At 35.7% G+C, this 22020-nt stretch overlaps 1 protein-coding gene and 1 pseudogene across 4 annotated transcripts; one reads left to right on the top strand and one right to left on the bottom strand.

Moving 5' to 3' along the window:
* Positions 1-1627: 1627 nt before the first annotated feature.
* On the top strand, positions 1628-18784 carry LOC125867760 (putative late blight resistance protein homolog R1B-16). 4 transcript variants are annotated; one of them, XM_049548329.1, is made up of 5 exons: positions 1628-1737; positions 10875-15283; positions 15386-16554; positions 17044-17157; positions 18191-18784. In XM_049548329.1, exons 2-3 carry the CDS (start codon positions 10917-10919, stop codon positions 16548-16550), a joined length of 5532 nt encoding a protein of 1843 aa, XP_049404286.1. In that variant the 5' UTR covers positions 1628-1737; positions 10875-10916; the 3' UTR covers positions 16551-16554; positions 17044-17157; positions 18191-18784. The 4 variants fall into 4 exon arrangements, with proteins under 4 accessions (XP_049404286.1, XP_049404287.1, XP_049404289.1 ...); XM_049548330.1 differs by having other exon boundaries at positions 1693-1737; positions 15386-16549; XM_049548332.1 differs by having other exon boundaries at positions 1693-1737; positions 15386-16549; positions 16997-17157.
* Positions 18690-20262, bottom strand: LOC125867784 (receptor-like protein kinase HERK 1; annotated as a pseudogene).
* Positions 20263-22020: the final 1758 nt, after the last annotated feature.

The raw sequence follows: 22020 nt of genomic DNA, 5'->3' as shown, positions 1-22020 counted from the left end.
AAAGCAATCGAGACAGGCCTTCACAAAGGATAATTTGGGATCCATACTAAGGGTACGTTTGTTGTAGTTAAATAGATTAGGGCATCACTATCAGAGGGCATCAAATGAATTATGTGCAAAGGCGTTTATGTGTTCTCGTCCCCAATTCTAGAGTCTAATCTTCTCATCTCCATTCTTATCTCTATCCTTAGTTACTTGTTATTTCAATATTTCCATTGTAATTCGGTAGTTTGATTATTGCAATTAGAATCTTAAAGTTATAATAGTGTTCCAGTGCTCTTATTAATATAGTGAGGATTTTCGGTTTGGTAAAGTGCTCGTTTAGTAGTAGAGTACTGTATTAGCAAAAATAATGTATGTATTAACTTTGTGTGTTAGTAATATCTTGTTTGATATACTTTTTTATGCTATTTCTATTGTGTATTACTAATACCATGAATTTCTATGTATTAGTAATGCAAGAGGTTTTAATGCATCCATTGCCCCTCAAAATCTTTGTTAGTACATCTTTTCCACTTTAACTGTGAATGATATTTTGTAAATAATTTTTTTTATGCAATATATGTTATTTTTAATACAGCAAACCAAATATTATGATATATTTTAGGGAAAAGGGTCAAAAATGCCCTTAAATTATGTGAAAGGAACAAAAATGCCTTTCGTTTATAGTTTGGCTCAAAAATGTACTTACCGTCAATACTTTGACTCAAAAATGCCCTTGAAGTCAATACTTTGATCCAGAAATGACCTTTAGTTATAAAATGGGTCAAAAATGCCCTATTCCAAGTAAATATATTATATTTTTTTTCTTTTTAAACACATCTTCTTCCTAATTTAAATATTATTAAAGAACACTATTCTTGTTTTCTTTTAGAATCACTTTAACAAATAAAAATGTAGGAAGTATTTTTTTCTTCTTAATCTCACTTTATCAATTAAAATAGAATACCTTCATATATCCTTTTGACAACTAATATATGTCATATATATAAGATCATAGTATATTCATCATTGATTTATATTTATATAATAATAAAAAATAGTGAAAATAAAATAAGAAATATTTTCATTTTTTATTTTTTTCTAAATTGAAGTAAGATAAACATTTGCTAATTTTTTTTAAAAAACATTATTAGAAAACGAATGTATTAAAAAGAAAATAATAATATATCTATTTGGAAAATGAGCATTTTTAACCCATTAAACAATAATAAGAGAATTTTTGGACCAAACTACAAATGAAGGACAATTTTGAACTGAATATTGACGGTAAGGACATTTTTGAGTCAAACTATAAACAAATGACATTTTATTTCCTTTCACATAGTTTAATGACATTTTTCACCCTTTTCCCTATATTTTATTACAAATATAAATTTTCAATCAAATAAAATATAAGTTTAATTTGTAAATTTCCAACGATCCCTCAGCTGATGAAAGTCAATCAATCAGTCAGTCTACCTTTTTAATATTATAACTGTTGGAAAATGAACTCAATCATTCATCAATTATCTTAGGGAGAAGACCAGTATGAACTCTGAGCTCTTAGATCTTATGGGGTAGTAATTTCTCTCTGATTTTCATAAAATGAAAGAAGAAATTTCAAGTATTTACTTTCTTTACTTTGTTAGTTGCAGGACGCTAGCTAGCTGCTGCTTGGGTGTTTGAGAACTTAAAAATCATTGAAGAAAGGTGTTTGCTGTTAGATTTCAACCACCAAACACTAAACGAAAAGTAGTAAGTTATTTATTTTCGTTTCTCAGTTACTCAATATTCTTATCTGTAAACTAATTGCATCTAATAGAGATCTGAATCTGTTTTTTTCTTTTAGATCTCTGTGCTTGTATAAGTTTGATGGTCAGTTTTTGGATTTGGTCTATGTCCCAATTTATGTGATTTAATTTGACTTGACATGAAGTTTAAGAAAGAAAAATGTCTATTGAAATTTGTTGGTCTAAAATAAGTACTCCCTCTGTCCAACAATACTTGTCTACTAGTGATTTTGCACTCTTCTTAAGAAACTATAAATAGAAGAATAATTTTATTATATCAACCTTTGAATATAATAAATATAATGTCTTAAAAAATATAATAGGGAAATGACTATAATTAATGATAAGAGTAAATTAGGAACTAAGTGTAAAATTATTCATTGATTTCATAAAGTGGACAAGTATCGTTGGACATCCTAAAATAGTATAATGAACAACTATTGTTGGACGTAGGGAGTATGTTTGTGTGACTATAAATAAAATATACATTTTTTAAAGTTAAAGTGTCATTACATATAGAAATGTGTTATTTTTCCCTTTTTAGAATGACTAAAAATAAAACTGAGAGTCTGTTTGGCATTGTTGTTGGAAGGCCAGAAGCATTTGAGAAAAAAAACATTTTTGTTGAAAATTTAAGTGTTTGGCAAATCAGTAAAAGTGTTTTTAAATGGAAGCAGAAACAGTTTTTCTGTTATTGGGAAAAAGCTAAAAAATTTTGACTTTTAAAAGAACAGAAGTAGAAACAAAAAATTATTTTTCTCAACACTAAAATATTCTATTGATATATACATATTTACCAATATATTTCGTATTAATATTAGCATATTTCATAAATTTGGTCAAATTTCATTTAAGAATTTTATTTTTTATTTTTATATAATAAATCTTATAATTTATTTTACGTTTATATATTTTATTTTATATATTATACATTACTTTGCGTACTATTTTGTAGAATTAGAAAAAAAAGGTACCAATAATATTTTTACAAGATTAGAAAAAAGAAAAAAAATAACAATTAAAGATTTTAGTCTCCCAAAAAAGGTATAATATTGATTGAAAATTTAAACATGTAAATTTTGTATTTTAAAAAATAAAAATTTATTTAATTTATTATCATAGAGATTTAAAATAGTTTCTCTATATAAAATAATTTTAATATTAGAAGTAGATTAATAGTTATCCTTTTTTGTAGTTTGACTCTTAAAAACACTTTTTAAAAAAGATTAGTCAATTGCAATTTGCTTATGAAAAACACTTTTCAAATGAATTAGCCAAACACAAATTGTTTTTTTCCGAAAGCACTTTTCTAAAAAGTCATTTTAAAAAAGTTCTTCTAAAAATAAGTTGTTTTTAGCAGTAATGCCAAACAGACTCCAAGTCTTATAAATTGGGAAAGAGGGTGTAGCATGTTTGACCAAACGTTTAAAAACTCAAAACTTCTTATTTTAGAGAGAATTGAATTGTTTGACTAAATTTTTATCAAGTCAAAAGTGTTTATTTTAAAGAGTCGAGTTACTTGGCCAACTTTTTAGAAAAAAAAAGTGCTTTTGAGTACTGTGAGAGACTATTTTTCAATTGTTACAAAAACTTTTGGTATAGTTTCCTGTGTTCTTCCTCCAGCTTTTCAAAACTTGACTCTAGGCTTCTATGCTCTCTTGAAGCACTCTATAGTCTATACGCTTCATGTCAACTTGGTAGCCTCATTGTCAAAGGTGTCTCCTTGATCTATATTCAAAATAAATGTATTGTCGAATTTAGACCTTGTATAACAAAGAAATGAGTAAGAATAAATATGAAGTTCATCACTAAAAAACCATTGTATATGAAAGCTAAAAAAACAAAGTTCTCAATCTTGCACTCAAATTTAACACTCTTATGAGTAATGATATACCCAAGTGTCGTGGTAAACTATAAAGAACAAATTCTCAAAACAAATGACATATACTTGGCTATAAAGAAAACAATATTCATGTTAGTAGCCATGGAAGAACTCATAAGCTTGAGAATCATGCAAGAGGAGGATTGAGAGAGAAGAGAGGAAAATCAATCTTATTCACAAACTGAACTGTGGAGTACATTATATAGTTAGAGGACTAACTCTGTGAACTAGCTATGCCTAACAAACTTTCTAACAACTTTACAAACTATCTTAATTGAGTAAAGACACAATTACCCATCAGCTTGAAATGGTTCTCATAATTCAACATCCCTCCTCAAGCTGATGGGCCAAACAAGTCTTTTACACCAAGTAAACTACGTAAGTACTCATGTTGAGCTCTTCCTAGGCCTTTAGTTAGTATATCAGCTAGTTGATCATTGGTAGATACATGATTAGTTCTGATCAAGCCCTGCAGTACTCTTTCCCTCACAGAGTGACAATCTATGTCTATGTGCTTGGTCCTTTCATGGAAAATAGGATTCACAGCTATTTGAATGGCTGCTTTACTGTCACACATTAGTTGAACAGGAACTTGTACTTCAACTCCCAGCTCCTTTAGTAAACCAGTTAACCAAATAATCTCAGCAGTTGCAGATGCCATGCTTTTGAATTCAGCTGCAGCTGAACTTCTAGATAGTGTGTCTTGTTTTTTTGATTTCCATGAAACCAATGCTCCTCCAAGCTTCACAAGGTAACCTGTCACTGATCTTCTGGTCTGCAGACATGCTCCCCAATCTGAGTCACAGTAGCAAGTCAAATTGTTTGTGGATTCTGCTGGCATATACAATCCTAGACCAGGCGCCCCTTTTATGTACCTTACAATTCTCAGAGCTGCTTCCATATGTGAGACCTTTGGACTATGCATATACTGACTTGGAACCTGACCTGCAAAGGCCAAGTCAGGTCTAGTCATGGTTAGATATAATAACCTGCCTACTAACCTCTGATATGGACCAGGATCCTTGAGCACAGTGTCATTGTTTTCCCTCTTTATACATTTGTCATATTCTTCAGAGGTGAGCTTCAGATTCAACTCTAAAGGTGTTCCTCCTGGTTTAGAGCAACTCAGACCAGATTCTGCAACTAGCTCTAGAGCATACTTTCTTTGGGACATTACTATCCCACACTTTGATCTAGCAAATTCTATGCCTAGAAAGAACTTTAGTTCACCAAGATTTTTCATCNACTGCAAAGGCCAAGTCAGGTCTAGTCATGGTTAGATATAATAACCTGCCTACTAACCTCTGATATGGACCAGGATCCTTGAGCACAGTGTCATTGTTTTCCCTCTTTATACATTTGTCATATTCTTCAGAGGTGAGCTTCAGATTCAACTCTAAAGGTGTTCCTCCTGGTTTAGAGCAACTCAGACCAGATTCTGCAACTAGCTCTAGAGCATACTTTCTTTGTGACATTACTATCCCACACTTTGATCTGGCAAATTCTATACCAAGATTTTTCATCTTGAACTTGGTTTGCAACTCAGCTCTTGTATGATTTATCAGTGTTGGACAACTTCCTGTGACCAACAGATCATCAACATACACTAGAACTACTGTAATGTGTTCCCCTTCCTTTTTAGTGAATAATGAGTAGTCAAAATGACTTTGTATGAACCCCAAATCTTCTAGAGCCTCAGTCAGTTTTTTGTTCCACTGTCTAGGAGCCTGTTTAAGACCATAGAGTGACTTGTGGAGTTTGCAGACTTTAGGAGAGCCCCCGTCTAGCAAACCCATCAGGAAGTTTCATGTACACCTCTTCCACAAGATCACCATTGAGGAAGGCATTATGAACATCCATCTGGTAGATAAACCACTGTTTGGAAGCAGCCAGAGCAATCACAGTCCTCACAGACACCATTTTAGCCACTGGAGAAAAAGTTTCCGAGTAGTCTATGCCCTCTTTTTGGCTGAACCCCTTTGCCACTAATCTGGCCTTGAATCTCTCCACCTCACCATTAGCTTGGTATTTGACTTTGTAGATCCATTTACAACCAATAGGGGACTTATTAGGAGGTAGATCCACTATACTCCAAGTATGATTATCCTCAAGTGCAGCAATTTCTAATCTCATAGCATCCACCCACCTATGATCAAGAGAAGCCTCCTTGAATGACTGAGGTTCATGATGAGTATCAATAGAAGCCAGGACTTGTACATGAGCTGGGTTCACAGTTGAATAATTGACATATGAGTGAATGGGATAGAGGCAGGAAGAGGCTTTAGAACTAGACACAAGGTCTTGCAACCATCCTGGAGGCTTGTGATGTCTAGCCGACCTCCTAGGTTCAGGAATCACAACTGGAGATGGAGCAGCAGGTTGTTTTTGATCAGCCACAGCCTGATTATCATGACAAGGAATAGAAGTCCCTCCAGGAGCACTGTCACAGCTCAAATGGGAGTCAGGAGACAGCAAGTCAAGTACTGGAAAGATAGGAGATATAGAACCCTTCATATGTTTGAAAGGGAAGAGGTCTTCCTTGAACACAGCATGTCTGCTCACAAAGAAAGACTTGTTGGTGAGTGCATATAATTTGTAGCCCTTCTGTGAGTGTGAATAACTCATGATAACAGCTGGTATGGCTCTAGATGCAAACTTGTCCGTTTCCTTAGGACTTGTGGCATAGCACAGACAGCCAAATACCCTGAGATGAGTCACAGTAGGAGGTTGCAGATATAGCAATTCATAAGGTGTCTTATAGCCAATAACTCTAGAGGGAAGCCTGTTCAGGAGATAGACTGCAGACATAACACATTCTCCCCAAAACTTCAACGGCATTTCTGATTGGAATCTGAGGGATCTGGCCATACCAAGCATGGTTCTATGCCTCCTTTCAACCACTCCATTTTGCTGGGGAGTGTAGACACATGTGGTTTGATGTTGGATGCCAAAGGCCTTTAAAATATCTTGAAAACAAGTACTTAGAAACTCAAAGCCATTATCAGTTCGAAGAGTCTTAATAGTAGAAGAAAAAAATTTCTGAACTGTATTAATAAAGTCTTTCAGGACTACAACAGTATCAGATTTAGAATGCAACAAGTACAACCAAGTAAATCTAGAGTAGTCATCGACTAAGGTAACAAAGTATCTCTTATCATAATTCGTGGGAACTCTATAGGGACCCCATACATCACAATGAAGTAATTGGAAAGCAAATTGAGACCTACTAGTACTAACAGGAAAAGGTAATTTTGCTTGTTTGGCTATTGGGCACACAGAGCAGTGAGAGGACTGAGTAGACTGAGTGAGGTGAGGAAGGCCACCAAGCTTGGTTAGCACTTCTAAGGGAGCATGACCCAATCTAAGATGCCAAAGATGAGCATTATTAGTAGAAACTGAATTGACTATGTGACTGGCTGGATAAAAGGAAGTGGAACAAGTTGGTAGACTTGATCCTCCATGTAGCACATATAGACCTTGGTGTTCTCTACCAATCCCCTTCACCTGTCCAGTGGAGAGGTCCTGAAATATACAAAAATAAGGAAAAAATGCTGCTGAGCACTGTAATTCTTTTGTGAGTTGGGATACTGATAGAAGATTGTATTTAAATTCAGGTATGAACAACACATTTGTAATATCCTGATCCTTAAACACAGTGGTTTTCCAGTTGGTAATTGCACTTGACTACTGGTAGAGGTTGAAACAGCCTGACAGTTTTTCAATGTGGTTATGTCTGATGTCATATGTATCAATTATCCCATTTTGACTCATGTAATTGGACATTAGGGATATCATGTTACCTGCTGCAGTAGTACTGGTGGATGAGCCATCAGCAGGACTCTTATTCAGCATTTGAACAATCTGTTGGTACTGCTCAGGAGTGAAGTAAGGCCTGACATGATGCATGAGTTGAGAATCTCCTCTACTTTGCTGAAGGTCAAACTGCTGCATCTGAGGAAGAACTCTGGAGTTGTGAGACTGCATTTGGAGACTTGGTGAGTAGCCTTCAGTGGGAAATTGCTGCAGAGGTAGTTGATGACCAATCTGTTGAGGCCAGTACCTGTGTTGACTGCTTGTCCCTGTGCCTGCAGTCAGAACACTAGTATGATTGGCAAAGGGAATATTACCTGCATGGCTGGACTGATAGTGTGCTGGTACTCCCTTCTTTCTCCCTTTCCAATCTGCAGGATATCCAACAATCCTGTAACATGTATCCTTTGTGTGTCCTTTGAAACCACAAACTTCACATAAGACCTGGGTTTTTTTCCTCTATAGTTGCTGCTACTACTAGCACCATGATGTGAACCTCCACTACCACTCATATGATTAGTAACCCTATTGTTGCCAAACAATGCAGTAACATCATTGTGACTAGGTCTAGTGTGACTTAACAGAGCAGTTCCATCATGTGTATCACCAATGTGCATCCCCCGAGTAAAATTGACTAATGCTCTCTGGCTCTCCTGATCAATTAACATTGAGTAGGCCTTGTTAACACTTGGAGTTGGGCTCATCATCATAATTTGACTCCTGGATTAAGAATATGACTCATTCGGTCCCATTAAGAACTGGAGTAACCTCTGGTATTCGAAATGTTGCAAATAGCTTTGAGATTCTGGACAAGGACATCCTGGGCAAGGCATGATGGCATCAAACTCATCCCACAGATCCCTCAATTTAGAGAAGTAATTAGCAATTTGTCAATGTTCCTTGAGTGAGAGTATGAATCTCTCTATGCAGAAACAGGACTCTAGATCTATTCACTTTGTTGAATCTCTCCTTTAGATCCTCCCATACTTTGCTAGCATTTGATGCATAGACTACACTACTTAGAAGCCCAGGTCTAACTGAATTCATGATCCAGGACAAGACTACAACATTCACTTTCTCCCACTGATCATGATACATTGCTGGAAATTGAGACTTAGGAAATCTACCATCTACAAACCCCAACTTGCTTTTACCTAGTAGACCAATTCTCATAGACAGACTCCATAAAGCATAGTTGTCAGATCCAGTTAACTGAAGCGAGATGAGAGAACTACCTGCAGTGTCAGTTGACTGCAGAAACAGTGGGTGATTGTGATCTAGTGTAGGAATGGCGTGAATTGTCTGCTGAGCATTCACTCCATTTGTGTTGATTAGCTCTTCCTCGATTGCCATGTTTTGCAATTCAGATCTGGCTTAGATGAAATAACTTCCCACGAGCTTGCTGCTTTGAGTTGAGACAGAAACTGCTTCAGATCGATAATGGAAGCTCTGATACCATGTTAGCAGCCATGGAAGAACTCATAAGCTTGAGAATCATGCAAGAGTAGGCTTGAGAGAGAAGAGAGGAAAATCAATCTTATTCACAAACTGAACTGTAGAGTACATTATATAGTTAGAGGACTAACTAACTCTGTGAACTAACTATGCCTAACAAACTTTCTAACAACTTTACAAAATATCTTAATTGAGTAAAGACACAATTACCCATCAGCTTGAAATGGTTCTCATAATTCAACAATTCATTGAGTGAACTAAGATAACCAATGTTTCCAAAGTAAAGATGCATATTCCACCANTTACCCATCAGCTTGAAATGGTTCTCATAATTCAACAATTCATTGAGTGAACTAAGATACCCAATGTTTCCAAAGTAAAGATGCATAATCCACCATTGATTATATCATCAAGTGAAACTAAGCCACCCCCAATTTCTAGACTTTGATACATTCGCTCAAGCACAAAGACACACACACAATCATGCATAAGAAGAAATAGTAGTGAAAAGTTCATGATTCCATTTATGCCAAATGCTTCTATAACCTACAACAAATTGTACCTTTTATGGTATAGCCAAGTATCATGATAAACAACAATTACTGAAATTCGCAACAACCACAATAAGTACTTGGTTAGGAGGAAGATAATATTCACTAAGACTATAATTCTCATCGAACTTCCAAATCTAAGCAACTTTATGACAAGCTAGTCATCACAACATTCAATAAAAGATCAATCTCCCAAGAGAGTTCGTATGCAATTGGATTAGAAGACGAAGAGTATCTGATAAAATAAAGGAACCTATAAATTCAAAAGACAATGCTTGTATGCTCATATTATCCCTATTACCTTTTTGCACCAAAACACCCTTCAACTCAAGTTGTTGGATATAATTCATTTTGCAAACTCTCACAAGAAATAATAAAGTCATTGAAATGTCAATCTTGAGCTACCAAACTAGTCCATCATCTAGCTGGTTATCTTCCATATATCAAACAAAGAATCACATCCTTGGGGTCAAATACAAATCAAACCCCAAACATCTCTAAGAGCTCCAACAATCACTTCACATAGCATCTCAAATGGCAAATTTCTTAAGAATAAACACGAGTCATCACATAGTTGCTGCAAGAAGTCTTAAGGTCGAGGGACTTAACCATCATAGCTTTAGAAAGCTCAATCAAAGTGTCAACCATTCATACAATACAATCTTGAACTTAGAATATATTAAACAGTAAATCCTAATGTATCCCAAGATAGTGCCTCCAAACTTCTTACTTCCTTGTAGTCTCTCCTGTGATGAACCTTGATAAATGAATCTGTAAGTTTTGGTTCCAAAATTGTACATTCTTATTCATCTGTAGATGTACAAATTTATAGTAAAGAGAAACAAACAAACTAGCAATCAGATTTCCTTAATTCTAGGAGATTTGAGCATCAAGGGAAGATCTAATTTCCTAAACTATTTGATAGCATATTACAGCTAATTTTATCAGATCTATTTATATCCTATAAAATCAGATCTGATCATAGCCAGATATTTGTAAATCAACACTCCCCTTCAAGTTGACATGTAAATATTTGTCATGCCTAACTTGCTTACAAGAATTTCACATTTTGTTTTAAACAAGCCTTTTATGAAAATATCCACAATTTGCTGATTTGTTGGGACGAAAGACATACACACTTCCTTTTTCAATCTTCGCTTTTATGAAGTGCTTATCCACTTCAACATGCTTTGTTCTATAAGGTTGAACTGGATTGTGAGCAATACTTATGGTGACTTTGTTGTGACATTACAACTTTATTGGTAGAGCAAACATTTTTTTCAGTTCTTTTATCATCTTCTTGGGCCAATTCATTTGATAGATCCCATGGGCCATAAATCCGTATTCAACTTTAACACTGCTACAAGCTACGACATTCTGACGATACTGATTTATTACTTGCAGGATTTATTAACAATCAAAGGAAACTGATAAGGTGGAAGGGAGATGGCCAAGGAGTGTCGCAATGCAATAGGTACCATAAACCTTGTGAAGGGCCAGCATTTAGATAGAAGGACCATTAATCAATTGGAGGATGCTACAAAGCACCTAACACATGTAGCTGTATTTCTCACAAATCTGGAGGAGCGTCACCCTGCTAATGGAATATCTGGACATCTTAGGCCCCTATTTGTAGAAGCTCATGATGGATTTTCTCTGATGTGTTCTCATCCTCCTCGTTCTCAGTTTACCGTTAAATTGGAGAACATTGCTGAGAAATTCAAATCTTCAAAGGAGTCAAGATCAACTAGGCAAATGATTCCAGAGCTGCTGAAAATAATTGAACCCGAGAATATTGCTAAGCGAATCAAAGCTTCAAAGCCATCAAGATCATCTAGCCAATTCACTAGTGATATGGTGGGGTTTATCGAATCCTTGCTTGGTTCTGTTCATCGTGCATTGTTCTTTATCGGTGTAGGGCCTCCTGTGTCTATGCTTGACAAGAAGCTACGACATCTACAAGTCTTCTTTACACTAATTTCAAAGCGGGGCATTGAGCATGAGAGTACAAAGGATCTCTTCATCCATGTTGAGGATGTAGCTTACACTGCAGCACAACTATGTGTATTGCGGTCGAGCTGCAATATGGATGACGAGTTCTCTAAATTGCTGGAAAGGATAAGTCGTCCTTTTAGCCCAAAATTGAGGCAGGTTTATCTCAATGCCTTGATAGGGTTAAATTCATCAAGATCAAAGACTACAATGAATGCCAAATATATGCTTGATTTTGTTAGTACTCTCCAAGATGATCTGAGACTAAGATGTGATAATCGAATGCGGTGGCTCCAACGAGGACTTTCTTACCTTTGTCGATTTCTCAGGGACATAGAATCTTATCCTGTTTCACATCGACAACTGATTTCTCTTCGATTGAATATGGAAGATCTGGCTATTGGGTCTGCAAATGCCATCTACTCCTATGATGAGGATATGGCTAAGACTACTGAAATAGACCATGAGCTTTTTCATTTGCAACTGAAGTTTAATTATGTTAAAGTAGAAGTTGATCTGATTCGGTTACAAAACATTCAAGGCACCATAATAGTTCCTATGAAAGATCTGATTGACTATGTTTGGGAAGAGCTGATGTTCTTTAGAAGTTATTTCATGGATGCGTTCAACCAGTGTAAAGAGCAGACTACGATAACTGTTATTTTGACCTATATTCAGTCTGCAGTAAGTCAAGCATGGTCAGTCTGTGATTCTCTTTGTCATGACTTGAAGCAAAATGACTTGGCCAAGGAAATTAATTGCTTGCATTTTCAATTGCTTCTTACGTTCAAGTTTATTAAGGCGGCTATTAGACAGATGTGTCCCAGCATTTCTGCATCATCAACACCAGACCATCCTATGATAGATCTGCTGAACTTTCTTCCCATGAACTTTGAGGCCATTGATTCCTATTTCAGCGTGCTAAAAGCCTCCTATCCATCATCCTCACATCGTCCCAATAGGGATGCGGAATCCCCCAATACATCATTCTCATATGGTCCCACTATTACAGATGTGGACTCCCACTATGCATCATCCCCACGTAGTCCCAATATGGATGACAAACCCCCCTATACATCATCCTCACATATTCCCAATATGGATGAGATCTTGATGAGGTTTCATGAATATATTCTTGTCAATCTTCTACGGAAGGATGAAACTAATTTGACATTTGCTGTTGCAGACGAGGTCAAAAAGTTTTACGATGGGTTGTTGCTCCTGGTCACATATTATGTTGAACCTCCAGTTCCTCACACTGAATGCAGGAAGCAAAATGATCTGTCAACGGGAAACGAAGCTATTGCAGTTGAGGTGGAATCTGCTGTGTGTTTACATTATGAGGATAATATGAATAACAACAGACGTAGGGAGATCAATCAGGTACTTCAGTTTTTGACTGTGGCTTTCTGGCTTGTCAAGTCTGAGGGAAGCTTGATGGATCTACTGAAGCACAAATCCACTTTGGGAGCTCAAGTTCTAGATCTGATTGAGAGTGCTCATGAAGAGCTTATTCTCCTTAGATCTATTCTCATGGATCTTCTTAGGAAAAAGCTTAACAAATTGGATGATCTGTTAATGCATGCTGAAGTGACTGCAAAAAGGTTAGCAATATTCAGTGGTTCTTGTTATGAAAATTTCATGAACGGAAGCAGCACTGAGAAAATGAGGCCTTTGTTATCTGATTTTCTGCAAGAGATTGAGTCTGTCAAGGTAGAGTTCAGAAATGTATGCTTTCAAGTTCTGGATGTATCACCTTGCACCCTGACAGATGGAGAAGGCCTTATTAATTTCTTATTAAACAACCAGGCCAAGGTGCCGAACGATGATGCTGTTTCTTCTGATGGAAGTTTAGAGGATGCAAGCAGTACTGAGAAAATGGGACTTCCATCAGCTGATTTTCCCCGAGAGATTGAGTCTGTTGAGATAAAGGAGGCCAGAAAATTATGTGATCAAGTTTTGGATGCAACAACACCTTGTGAGACGAGTAAGACAGATGGAGAAAGCTTTATCAACATTTTGTTAACCCAACAGGACAAGGTGCTGGACTATGATGCTGGTTCAATCTCTTATATGCTTAACCAAATCTCAGTAGTTAAAGACAAACTATTGCACATTGGCTCTTTACTTGTAGATGTTGTGCAGTACCGGAATATGCATCTAGAACTTACAGATCTTGCTGAACGTGTTCAAGATAAAAACTACATTTGTTTCTTCTCTGTCAAGAACCATATTCCTGCTTGGTATTACACACTATATCTCTCTGATGTCAAGCAATTGCTTAAGTTTGTTGAGGCAGAGGTAAAGATGATTTGTCTGAAAGTACCAGATTCTTCAAGTTATAGCTTCCCTAAGACAAATGGATTAGGATATCTCAATTGCTTTTTGGGCAAATTGGAGGAGCTTTTACGTTCTAAGCTTGATTTGATAATCGACTTAAAACATCAGATTGAATCAGTCAAGGAGGGCTTATTGTGCCTAAAATCATTCATTGATCATTTCTCAGAAAGCTATGATGAGCATGATGATGCTTATGGTCTTATAACAAGTGTTTCTGTAATGGCATACAAGGCTGAGTATGTCATTGACTCATGCTTGGCCTATTCTCATCCACTCTGGTACAAAATTCTTTGGATTTCTGAAGTTAATGAGAATCTTAAGCTTGTAAATAAAGTTGTTGGGGAGACATGTGAAAGAAGGAAAATTGAAGTGACTGTGCATGAAGTTGCAAAAACCACCACTAATGTAGAACCATCTTTTTCAGCTAATACTCAAAGAGCAAACGAAGAAATGGAGGGTTTTCAGGATACAATGGATGAATTAAAGGAGAAACTACTTGGAGGATCACCTGAGCTAGATGTCATCTCAATCGTTGGCATGCCAGGATTGGGCAAGACTACACTAGCAAAGAAGATTTACAATGATCCAGAAGTCAACTCTCGCTTCGATGTCCATGCTCAATGTGTTGTGACTCAATTATATTCATGGAGAGAGTTGTTGCTCACCATTTTGAATGATGTGCTTGAGCCTTCTGATCGCAATGAAAAAGAAGATGGTGAAATAGCTGATGAGCTACGCCGATTTTTGTTGACCAAGAGATTCTTGATTTTCATTGATGATGTGTGGGACTATAAAGTGTGGGACAATCTACGTATGTGCTTCAGTGATGTTTCAAAAAGGAGTAGAATTATTCTAACAACCCGCTTGAATGATGTTGCCGAATATGTCAAATGTGAAAGTGATCCCCATCATCTTCGTTTATTCAGAGATGATGAGAGTTGGACATTATTACAGAGAGAAGTCTTTCAAGGAGAGAGCTGTCCACCTAAACTTAATGATGTGGGATTTGAAATATCAAAAAGTTGTAGAGGGTTGCCTCTCTCAGTTGTGTTAGTAGCTGGTGTTCTGAAACAGAAAAAGAAGACACTAGATTCTTGGAAAGAAGTAGAACAAAGTCTAAGTTCCCAGAGGATTGGCAGCTTGGAAGAGAGCATATCTATAATTGGATTCAGTTACAAGAATTTACCACACTATCTTAAGCCTTGTTTTCTCTATTTTGGAGGATTTTTGCAGGGAAAGGATATTCATGTCTCAAAAATGACCAAGTTGTGGGTAGCTGAAGGGTTTGTACAAGCAAACAACGAAAACGGACAAGAAGATACTGCACAAGGTTTCTTGGATGATCTTATTCGTAGGAATCTAGTGATGGTCATGGAGAAGAGACCTAATGCCAAGGTGAAAACGTGCCGCATTCATGATTTGCTGCATAAATTCTGCATGGAAAAGGCCAAACAAGAGGATTTCCTTCTCCAAATCAATAGGTAAAAAGAACTGTATTAATTTTACTTCACCAAAAAAAAACAATAACTGTATTATGTTTATGCCAACTCTCATTTTCATATGTTCTCTTTTATCCAATTCAGTGGAGAAGGTGTATTTCCAGAACGATTGGAGGAATACCGATTGTTCGTTCATTCTTACCAAGATGAAATTGATCTGTGGCGTCCATCTCGCTCTAATGTCCGCTCTTTACTATTCAATGCAATTGATCCAGATAACTTGTTATGGCCGCGTGATATCTCCTTCATTTTTGAGAGCTTCAAACTTGTTAAAGTGTTGGATTTGGAATCATTCAATGTTGGTGGTACTTTTCCCACTGAAATACAATATCTAATTCAGATGAAGTACTTTGCGGCGCAAACTGATGCAAATTCAATCCCTTCATCTATAGCTAAGCTTGAAAATCTTGAGACTTTTGTTGTAAGAGGATTGGGAGGAGAGATGATATTACCGTGTTCACTTCTGAAGATGGTGAAATTGAGGCATATACATGTAAATGATCGGGTTTCTTTTGGTTTGCATGAGAACATGGATGAATTAACTGCTAACTCACAATTAGCTAATTTGGAAACCTTTTCTACTCCACGTCTCTTTTATGGTAAAGACGCAGAGATGATTTTGAGGAAGATGCCAAAATTGAGAAAGTTGAGTTGCATATTTTCAGGGACATTTGGTTATTCAAGGAAATTGAAGGGCAGGTGTGTTCGTTTTCCCAGATTAGATTTTCTAAGTCACCTTGAGTCCCTCAAGCTGGTTTCGAACAGCTATCCAGCCAAACTTCCTCACAAGTTCAATTTCCCCTCGCAACTAAGGGAATTGACTTTATCAAAGTTTCGTCTACCTTGGACCCAAATTTCGATCATTGCAGAACTGCCCAACTTGGTGATTCTTAAGTTATTGCTCAGAGCCTTTGAAGGGGATCACTGGGAAGTGAAAGATTCAGAGTTCCTTGAACTCAAATACTTAAAACTGGACAACCTCAAAGTTGCACAATGGTCTGTCTCTGATGATGCTTTTCCTAAGCTTGAACATTTGGTTTTAACGAAATGTAAGCATCTTGAGAAAATTCCTTCTCATTTTGAAGATGCTGTATGTCTAAATAGAATTGAGGTAAACTGGTGCAACTGGGATGTTGCCAATTCAGCCCAAGAAATTCTAACTACACAACATGAAGTTATAGCAAATGATTCATTCACAGTTACTATACAGCCTCCAGATTGGTCTAAAGAACAGCCCCTTGACTCTTAGTAAGGTTTGCTCTTGCTGTGTTCATCTGAGTACATTTAACATTTTTTCATTTTCTTTTACACCAGAACATGTTTATTTTGCTAGTATTACTTGATACCATTAAAAGAAATTGAACTCATATTTCTGATATAATCTTAACTTTTCTTGGGCTTACTTGAGGTCTAGATTAGATCAATGGTTCCTGTAATTTTTAATTCACAGTTCGATTCAACTGTCTTATCATAGTTGTGAAATGATAATATTGTTATCCCTAGCCAAATTTATTATGTTCAAATGAAAACTGACGTCACAATTATGTTTCAGTGAAATGTTTTTGAATTTTTTGCTATAAAACTGATGAATTCACAGGCTTCTATATTTGTCAGCTAAACTCTTTGTCACCAGAAGTGTATTTAGAATTACTGTGGTTTTATGAAAGAGTTATGTAGAATTTTATGCTTTTGCAGAATTCTCAAGTGTCTAGTTTAAAACAGCAGCACCTTTTCTGTTTCAGAAGTAGCGGCAGCTAAAGTTTAAGATTCTATTTCAGCAAGAGGCATTTTGTTTATTTCTAGAACAAGTGGAGTTATTATGTTGAATTCTTGAAAAGAAGAAGAATCAGGAGCAGGTAAAGGTTATCTCTTTTTCTTCTTTTAGATGTTATTTCTTAATCTTGAATGGGAACACCGCTGAAAGCATTTTAAATAAACTGGAGAGAAAAATAAAATCTTTTTATATAAAACATTATCATGTAAATATGCCTGAATCCATATGGTACAACTGTTTGATACAATGATAGAGGATGTAAGTTTTGTAGTATAGGTAAAACAGGATTGAGAAAACAATCCGTGCACTATTTTCAATTTCTGGCCACATCACAATGTGGTAAAATAAGTGAAAGTTCCCCTCTTGAAGTGGAACAAGCAATCAGAAAAGCACGTTCTTATCGGTGGCATGCCAATACAAGCTGACTGTCACATCTTGGTTAACTGAGACTGTTTGATTAGTTATTAATGAGCTGGTAAATTGGAACTAATTGTAGTTAGCTGGATGAGCTGGTAGATATGTATATATGAAGATAAATGCATAACTTAACCTCAAAAGTTATAGCTCATAAAGGGAGGATTTGGTTAACACCATATAAAAACCCACATCCCATTCCATCAACCAATGTGGGACTTAACAGTATAAATATAACCTTATAGTTGTACATTGCTGAGTTGAATGAAATATGTTTTTCTTTCCCTGGAGTCGATTACATTTCTCTCTCTAGCTCCTTCCATGGATACTGTAGATTGATCTGGATTCATGGTTTCTATTTTTTCATCTGGTAGATGAAATTACACTTGGCATTCATAAGATGAATGTGTATAATGTTGGTGCTGTTATATCACATGTTCTTGTACAACTCTTTGTATTTGCACTCTTATGTTCATTCATTTATCCTTTTATATTGTTCTGTTGGTGCATGAAGTCTTATATGATGTACAGTAAAATGACCTTGTATATGAGTTCCTCCAAGCCAGGGACTTTGTTAGTGGTTCCTTACTTTCACGATTTAGATTGTAGCTCAAAACTTTTGTTCACTAAATACTAACCGCCAGTAGGCTAATTAGTTATCTTAGTCGATAGTTAATTTTTCATTTCTTTTTCCTTCACAGAGGATATATGGCGCCAGAATACTTGGCCCAGAAGTTTTTGCTTCACTAATTTAACTATTGCCGTGGATGAAACAAGTATGGCAACATTTTCAACAACTATCACTCAAGCAATGTAAAAAAGGAGGTTCTAAGAGTGGTACATGTAAGACTTTTGTGCACACAAGAGGTTCTGGGACTAAAACCATCCATGTCCAAGGCAGTTCAGATGCTAGTAAAGAAAGAAGAAGATTAAAATGCACCAATTAATCCTCCCCTTATGGATGAGAAAATCAGAAAAAAAATGGAGCTTCATGAAACTTAGGATACCCCATCTTATCCCCGTAGAGAAGGTGATTCGACTTCAATAGCCACTTGCGAGCATTTCTCACGGTTCTTTCTACCCCAGATGATGTTTCCGTGGCCTCAAACTGAGACATCACATGAATCTGCAAGAGCGAATCTATGCATCTCAAGTATCATCTTGCCTTACGTTCCATTTTTTTTTTTTGGCATTACTCTGGAAGCACATGTTTGTTAGTTGTAAATTGTAATGGTGAAGTGCTTGTAAATATAGGGAGTGATATTTCAAAGAATGGATGTGTCTATCTTTACAAATCCTGAATCATTTCTGTATAATTTTCATCTGTGATTTTTGGTTTCGGTTTATCCATTACTCATTTCAGTAAGCTTTTCCATTTTGGTTCATGAAGATTCTTGAAAGTATCTGCTCCGCCATGAATGTAGTCATCTAACACTTGCTGTTGTCTAGGCTTTTGGCTTGAATATTACGCCAGACCTTTACTGAATGGATGCACCTGAAGGCGAAAGTTCTCTGAAATCCAATTGCTGCTTGTCATTCAGTTTTGAGTGTTCTTTCAAAGAAGTGCCAAAACAAATCAACCATATTACCAGACCTGGCCCTGCCATCCCTATTGCCAAATATTAGTGAAAAAGAAAGACCAAACAACAAACTTAATAGAAACCATATACAACATGTGAAACACTAACTCTCTAAATAAAACTCTGAAGGCTGTTACAAAAAACAAAAAATAAATCTTTACATGATCCACTAACAAAGAATCATTCAGGATCATCCTGAATGATTGGCTCTTGGAGACGAAGTGCATACTCCAGTTTCCACAGTACATCACCCATTGATGGCCTATTTTCACTAGACGAAGCTAAGCATTTCACCGCTGTTTCTCCAAACATCCTGAGGGACTCTGGTTTTATTCTGTCCGCAAGATTGGGATCTAAAATTTGTTCCAACTGTCCCATCTTCTGCGACTCTACTGCCCATTCAGCTAAACTAATCATATGTGAACGACCTATGGCAGGCCTAGCACAAAGAACTTCGAATAAAACAACACCGAAAGAATAAACATCAGATTTTTCTGTCAGTTGTCTCCTTATAAAATATTCAGGGTGAATGTAGCCTATACTTCCTTTCACCACCGTTGTGCTAAGATTGGTTTGATCAAGCTCAGGCATTGTCTTGGATATTCCAAAATCAGTAATTTTTGAAACAAAATTTTCATCAAGCAATATGTTTGTAGACTTGACATCACGATGTATAACTGCGCAGGTGTGAAGGTAGTGAAAACCTCTGGCTGCCCCGATGCATACATATCTCCAGCCTCTGCTCCCAGCTCATAGTGGGAAGACGTAGATCTGGTCCATACAAATGGCTACTGAGGTTCCCATTCTCCATGTACTCATAAATTAGAATCATCTCATTTCTTTCATCACAGTATCCTATCAATGAAATCAGATGCGGATGGTTGCAGAATGAGAGAATCTCAATTTCTGCTTGGAACTCTTCAATGCCTTGTGGCGACTCACGATTACGCCTTTTCAGGGCCACCTTTGTACCATCACGCGAAACACCCCTGTAAACCTTCCCAAAGATACCCACTCCAATTAGAAACTTGTCATCAAAGTTATTAGTTGCTTCCTCCAAATCTACTAAAGGAACTTGAAAACTTTTAAAAGGAATACGATTACTCAAATTTAAAGTATCATTTATGGAATTTGTTGCTTTGGAATACTTTGTTCCCATGGTGGAGTGCAACCATTAATTGAACTTCTCCCGACTGTTCGCTGTTTCAAAGTTGAAAACATAGATAAGAAAAGAACAAAGTCAACCCTATTGAGGAATGTAGAACAATTGCAAGTATATATAATTGATGAAAATCACAAATATATATGTAAACAAAACAGAAGCTTGAAGAAGCTCTGATTTTAACAGAACAGTAGAGATTTGGAGAAGATGAGAGACTGAAAAGTCTTACTACTATGCACCAAAAAGACAAAAACCCCTTCACTCATGTATTTGGGCAGTTATCTCAAAACTTTTTTCAGTCCTGATTAGGACATATACTTGTTGATTATATGAAACTATTTCTCCTTTATTATATGAAACTGTCTTTTTCTCTATAACTAATACTTAATATTTTATGTTGTGATGATGCATTACAGGACACTAGAATAGTAATTTTTTAAGTTCATATAGATTTTTGGATTTCTGCTGCATCATTGAGTGAAATCTATATACAATAATAAAGCTAAATACAGACAAAATGATGTGACATATCTCGCCTAAAATCATATTTATTTTTTGGCGTTTTAATTTTTTTCTCCTAATTTTTACATATCAATTGTCAATTGCAGTTCTGATTGTGCATTTAGCAATGCAATAAAGAAAAGACTTTGTGTGCAAGAGAATGATTGCTTGCTGCGTGCTCTCACTATTCCATATTAACTTAACTTTTGGGACCTTTTTTATCCTTCAAAATAATTGAATTGTTCGAAATTCAAGATGGATGTTTGAAATTTTTTCCATATTTGCCCTTTTCTTTAATGAAATTTGAAATTTTCTTGAAGATAAATTGCACTGTTTGCAAAGTTGCATTTATGATTTCACAAAGAATAATAGTGGAAAGTATGGTTTAAATTATGTAATTGAATGTTTTTTTTTAATAAGTATACATTGACTCACAAATTCAGTTAATATGGAATAAAGGGGATATTAATTACTCATTTTCATAATGCAAAATCAAAATGTGTTTTGACTACTTTTTTTTAATTGAATCATTAATTATACTCCATCCGTTCCTATTTAGTTGTCACCATTTTACGTTTCACGTCCCTTTAGAAACTATATATATAAATTTATTATTTTAATTTTTTCTTGAAGTCAAATTTTCAATAAATGAACATGAATTAATTTATTTTGATTAATTAATTTGACCAATGAACATGAATAATTTACTTAATTTTCATATGCTAGTCAAATTCATACTTTCAAGGGTAAAATAGAAAGAATAATATCATTTATGCATTGATTTTGTGAAATGACAAATATTAAAAATATCTATTTTTACCAAAGACGACATAGCCGACATGTAGATAGGAATGGAAGAAGTATGTTGTAATTTCAGATCAGTTACAACTCATTTTACCTCCTCTTTAACTTTTTTTCCCATAAATTCACACAAATTTCATTAATTTATATGTTTCCAATTCCCATTTCTTGAAGATCAGTTATTAACTGCAAAATCTGAATAGTCTCTGAGCAATCTCAGATGAGGTAATGCAAACTTCATTTTACCCGTTTACAATAAGAAAATGTATTACCATATCATATAAAAACTTCCCAGAGGCTCAAAATTGTTCCATGTTTTCGATAGCGTTTTCGCTAGCATGGCATTAATGGAATGAATTTCTATGTATGAAGAATTTAATAGAAACCATATACAACATGTGTAACTGCCGGACATTGACTTATAGTCAGGGGCGGAACTACCCTTGCCCGAGGAGCCCTTTCGTTGGAAAATTAGATTGTATATATA

Source organism: Solanum stenotomum, chromosome 6, assembly GCF_019186545.1.
Source record: "Solanum stenotomum isolate F172 chromosome 6, ASM1918654v1, whole genome shotgun sequence".
In the NCBI taxonomy this organism is placed as follows: domain Eukaryota; kingdom Viridiplantae; phylum Streptophyta; class Magnoliopsida; order Solanales; family Solanaceae; genus Solanum; species Solanum stenotomum.
The sequence above is the reverse complement of the archived record's forward strand: the minus strand, read 5'-3'. Positions and strand labels throughout refer to the sequence as shown.

Bases quoted from the DNA above. Each gene is read 5' to 3' on its own strand.
- LOC125867760 (XM_049548329.1), top strand. From the start codon at position 10,917: ATGGCCAAGGAGTGTCGCAATGCAATAGGTACCATAAACCTTGTGAAG. The intron at 15,284-15,385 runs GTAAAAAGAACT...TATCCAATTCAG, and splicing joins TTCCTTCTCCAAATCAATAG to TGGAGAAGGTGTATTTCCAG.